Raw genomic sequence first — 5,355 nt, forward strand, 5'->3', positions numbered from 1 at the left:
GAAGTTGGCTTGCTTTTAGAGGTCGGTCTGCAGCGGGGTCAGTCTGGAACGGTGCTGCTTCCGTTATTCCAGCTTGAGGACATGCTCTGACTGTTTGAATTACATCATTTTGTTATTTATTTAAAATCCCCTTTTTACTACCGCCCGGATTGAACCACCGCCCGGCCAGGATACTCCAAAGGCGGATTTAAAATATTAAGTTTTGTTAGAAGCATTATTATATTTTGATTAATTTAAATTTTATTATTATGCGATCATTTGTAGACGTCTGGCAGGCCTGGCAGCAGGCCCTTCACGTTGACGTTGTCGCTGCAGTACCTGACCACCTCCACCTGCGAGACCTTCAGGCGTTTGTACACTCGCTCCATGACGTCGACCCTCAGCTTCTTGAGGTTTTCCTGGCCGACCTTATTGCGCTACTAGGCCACTTTCCCCCTCAGCTCGTTCTTCAGCTCGAATTCTTTCAGCTCCAGGCCACGAGTGCTGGCCAGCTGGGCGGACTCCAGTTCGGCCGAGATCTTCTGGGTGGTCAGCTCGAGCTGCTCGCTGAGCTTGACCTTGCCGAGCTCGAGTTCGGAGATCCGGTGGTTGTGCTCGGCGAGGGTCTGGTCGCGGAGCGCCTTCTGGTCCTGCTCGAGGCCGTCGATGCGGGTGCGATGCTCGTTCTTGAGAGTGGCGATGCTGGTCTCGATCTCGCTTTCGTGCAGCTTTAGCTTACCTTCAGAATCACGGCGGAGGGTTTCAGCCTCGGTATGCAGGCGCACTCGGAAGTCCTCTTGCAGATCCTTGAAATAGCTGGAGGAGCTGATCGTCACGGTCTGGATCTCGATCGTCTCAAGCCAAATGCCCCATCCACTCAGCTGCTTCTGCAACTCCTTTCGCATGCGCTCACGGATGGTGGCCCTCTCGAACAGCACCTCCGAGAGCGTGGCGTTGGCGATCTGGTCCCTGACGATCGATTCGCAGACAGTCTGGATGTTGCTGTTGGCATCACCCCCCACCACATACTTGTAGCATCGGAACGGGCCGTCATCCTCCCTGTAGACCGTCCAGATAGCGAACCCTGTGATCTCGATGCCCTGCACCTCCTTGGTGATATTGTTAGCCTCGAAGGAGACAGTGTTGAGCGAGGCGGGGTATCGGACGACCGTGTGGGACATACTCGCAAGGGTTTTCAGGCCGATCCCTGCCCGTTTGAGTTCACCGTCCTGGATGACAAGCATCCACTCGTTAGCCTCAGCCTAGACCCACATGGAGTTGGCCAGCCACCCTCCCCCCACCACCACGGCCGCCACCACCACCATGACAATCGGCTCCACGACAGCCATCCCGACCGTCGACAGGGCCACGATCAGCGCCAGGCATTTCCTGCCGTCCGCGGAATTCATTATATAATCGATCTTGCATAATGTATAATGGAGTGGGCCTGCCCACGCCCAGGGGGTCGGGCACGAATGGGTACATTCAGGCCAACTTGGGGGCAGTCCCCCGAGGAAGGGGGAAGAGCAGGGAGCAGTTCTTGGCAGAGCTGAGGGAGGTCAATACTCGTCACAAGGAGTTTTAGGAGCAGGTCAACCCTGATATCCTTGAGTTTGAGAGGAGAAGGGCGGCCAGGAATGAAATGCTCAAGCGGAGGAGGCTGGCCGAGGGGGGTGGGCTGGAGAAGCGGGGGCAATCAGCCGAGGCGCTGGAGGAGGGCGAGGTAGTGGGCTAGGCGAGCAGGCAAAGGGCGAAAGGAGGCATGCCGACGTGGCATTAAAACAGCGCAAACTCGACGACATACGCAAATCCCTCCACATCCCATCCGACTACAAACTGGGCAGCAGTCTCCCATCCCTCGACAAGACCCCCGCACAAAGATCAATCAAGCAGCCAGTCCGGCCCCGCGCCCGTTCCCGGGACAGATCCCCCTCCAGCTAGACGATATCGTCGAGCGAGGGTGAGTGAGTGCTAAAGATCACTGAAAAAGCTGTTAGAGGACGGGCTGTAGTTCCTGGTGGGTGTGGCGGTAGGCCCGGAGGCAGGACTCTGGTGAGGGCGGCACTGAGCACCTGCGGGTCATCGTCGCGGGGGGCGAGGAGGTCGATCCTGCAGGCCTGGAGGCAGGCCTTGAACGCCCTCAGGTAGGCAAGGTCCTCAGTGCCCTACGATTCGTGTAAGTCGTGCATGGCTTGTTGAGTTGATAAGAATAATGCTGGCCAAGAACATCGCAAGGGCGGTCCTGAGACTGGCTAGCCCTCGGTTTTCAGGAACGCCACCGGAGTAGAGGTACATCGACGCCGAGGAAGAGAACGAGGAGGACCAGAAGAATGAGCAGCGCAAGGGCAAGGCCTGGTTCGTTTGGAGGCTGATGTTCTGGGGCTCTTCGGGGCTGTTTTGTTGGTGTGCCTACCAGGAATACCACGGGCAGTAAGTCTGGCCGCTGTGGCCAGTCAGCGCCGCCGCCACTAAAACAGTGCGCTCCATCACCGGGCTGTACGAGGTGCCAATCTGACCAGTTCTACACCCAGCCAGTCATGAAGAAGCTGCTGCCGTCAGTCGATATCCACCCGCTCCTCCCGACTCCCAAGACGCTGGTGCTGAACCTGTCAGGGACTCTGGTGCACACGGAGTTCGTATTCGGACGGGGGGTAGAGCTGGTCCGCAGGCCCTACCTGGGCAAGTTCCTGGAGCAAGTGGCACAGCAGTACGAGGTGGTCATCTTCACGGACGACGACATGATGTTCACGATCAACATCTCTGGCAAGCTGGACCCCACCAACTCCATCTTCAGTGGCAAGTTCTGCAAGGAGGCGATGGTGATGACCTACAAGGGGGCTGTCAAGGACCTGAGCTATCTCAACCGGGAACTCGGCAAGGTGGTGGTGGTCGACAAGTCGCTAGATATGCTGGTCCGTCAGCCCGAAAACGCCATCCTCCTGCCTGAATTCAAGGGCGACCTTGCCGACACTCAGCTGCAAGAGCTGCTCCCGCTGCTCAAGTACCTGGCCAGCCCGAAGGTCAAGGACATCCGCGAGGAGCTGAAGAGATTCGGAGAGAACCCTGCCAAGGGCTTCAACGAGATCATCTCCAAGCAGAAGAAGAAGATCGACGACCGCATGTCCATCTTCCGCAAGAAGTGAGCTTCACTGCCGTGGCTAGTCGTAGTCCGAGTTGTCGGAGTCGTGCTCCTCTCGCCGCTTGTGCCGGACCTGCTGCAGCTCTTCTGAAAGGGCCGTCAGCTTTGGCACGTCCGCCTCGAACAGGTCCTTCAGGGACTTGCAGAATCCCTGGGCCACCTCCACGAAGATGGACCGGTTGAAGTGCACCAGCTCGTACTTGCCGAAGTCCGCCCCCGAGAAGGACACCTCCAGGGTGTACGAGTAGGGGATGTTCAGTTACCGCCAGAGGGCCACCCGGGCTGTCCCTTCCCTGTCTTTCTGGATCAGGAAGGAGCAGTCCCGAAAGCTGAACACTGAGCAGTTGTCCCGCATCAGCAGCGGGAAGACCTGCTCCTGTCGGCCTGGGTCCCTTTCGCAGCCGTAGGCGAACACATTGCGCTTGCGGGAGTGACCGTGGAAGTCGCAGACGAAGGCGATCGACCGTTCCTCACGGGTTTTGCGGATAAGTCCCTTGGCGGCAAAAATGGTCGGATGCTGCTTTTTGTTGGGGTCCGCCCAAACCCGGTTCAAGTCGAAGCCCTGCAGGTCTGTGCGGTAGTTGCCATGGATCACTCCGTCCACGTTGAGCATCGGGACGATCTTGAAGATAAAGCTCTGGCGGAGGGCCCGGGCCTCGAGGGAGTCGCCGAGGAGATACTCGATGACCGCCTCGATGATGTAGCTGACCATGGACTCACCGGGGTGCACGCGGGAGGTCAGGACGATGGCCTTCTTGTCCTTACCGTTGTTGAACTCGCTGATCAGCAGGTAGTCACAGGGGTTGCCGGCGGGCGAGGTGCAGAGCGGTCTGCGCTGCAGCAGAGGCCGCAGCTGGGGCTTCGCGTCCAGCTGCGCCAGGAAGACGGCCAGGTCGGTGTAGGTGTAAGGGTAGGAGTGCGCGAGGTAGACCGTGTCGTGGTCATGCTCGAATCGGATTTTGAACTCCAGGGAGTAGTAGTACCCTCCGGCCCTCTTTTTGAGGACGTTGGAGTAGTAGCAGACGTCCTGGCCGGCCCGGTGCCAGCCCTCGCCTTGGCCGGCCCCTCGCACCGAGTACGCCAGCGGTCGCATCCCCGCGTTGTACTGGGAGTCTGGCTTGACCATGTTCACGATGCAGATCGTGTATTCTGCTTTTTTGCGGGTGTTCGCGATCGAGAAGAAAAACCACTGCGTCTGGGTCTCGGTGTTAGAGTCTGGCCGGAGGATGAGGTCGTACTCGTGGGGGCCTACTTGCACTGCTCTGCGCAGGTTACCGCTTTAGAACCGTGACTCGAAGATGAGGGTGCTGTCCGATTCGTTCACTGGCAGGTAGTAGGGAAGGTCGTCGATGTGCAGCCGATCTCGGTCTTCTGCCCTGACAAATGGCGAGGCGCCAGTGGAATCGTAGACTATGCGCTTGCTCTCGTCCCCCTCCTCGAAACATATCCGTTCGATCTCTCGCTTGATGCATTCGTTGAGCACGTTCTCTCGAGGCGTATAAAACTTTTCAAAGCGCTCGGGCCGACTGGAGATCGACGGCCGGCCAGGCAAGAAGCTGAGCGTCGAGAACACGGGGATGGAAGGACCTGAGGCCGGCTTTCTGTAGAGACCAAGATCCAGGCCGTAAGGACCGACCGCCTCAGACTTCATTTAAAATAGCACAAAAGTGAGTGATTCGAGTATTATCAAATGGCGGAGGAGATGGCCAGCTGCCCTACAACCCCGCTCACACCTTCGTCAAGGAAAAGTTCATCTGGCACATCACTCGCTGCAAGGACCGAGCCCGCAGCAGCACCGGTTCGGTACCTGCCAGTTCAACCCGACCCATATCGTTCGCAAGGAGGAGCTGAGGCAGCATGAGCAGGGATGTAGTGACCGCAAGGGCATGGAGTCCACCTTTGCGAGTTTGAAGACGTTGTTGGCTGAGCCGCGGAGATCGAGGTCTCGGGAACGACAGCCTTCGCCTGCTCGAGAGCGTGAGCCTGGGCCTGTGGCGGCAAGTCCCCCGGAATGGGATCTGAGCGGGCTGTAAGACTGCGCAGAGTGCAGGATGCTGCTGCTCGAGTACCAGAAGTACAACGACAGCCCGACCCTCAACAAATACCTGCGGAGGCTAGCGACCTTCGAATGAATATCAAATGCTGGATTCCGAAAAGTTTTTGAGGGTCTTTTCCGCAAAGATCCTGAGGGCCAAGCAGACCCTGGAGTCCTCGATGTTCCAGAAGAACAGGATCAA

General features: G+C 57.9%; 2 protein-coding genes across 2 annotated transcripts; both read right to left on the minus strand.

Moving 5' to 3' along the window:
- Nucleotides 1-419: 419 nt before the first annotated feature.
- LOC127594416 (uncharacterized) lies at nucleotides 420-1,388 on the minus strand. The gene is given in 1 exon segment (XM_052056288.1): nucleotides 420-1,388. A coding segment is annotated over 1 exon segment (969 nt).
- Nucleotides 1,389-3,137: 1,749 nt separating this feature from the next.
- Nucleotides 3,138-4,947, minus strand: LOC127594417 (cytosolic carboxypeptidase 3-like). The gene is given in 2 exon segments (XM_052056290.1): nucleotides 3,138-4,763; nucleotides 4,852-4,947. Coding segments are annotated over 2 exon segments (1,722 nt in total).
- Nucleotides 4,948-5,355: the final 408 nt, after the last annotated feature.

Source organism: Hippocampus zosterae, unplaced genomic scaffold, assembly GCF_025434085.1.
Source record: "Hippocampus zosterae strain Florida unplaced genomic scaffold, ASM2543408v3 HiC_scaffold_115, whole genome shotgun sequence".
NCBI classification, from domain to species: domain Eukaryota; kingdom Metazoa; phylum Chordata; class Actinopteri; order Syngnathiformes; family Syngnathidae; genus Hippocampus; species Hippocampus zosterae.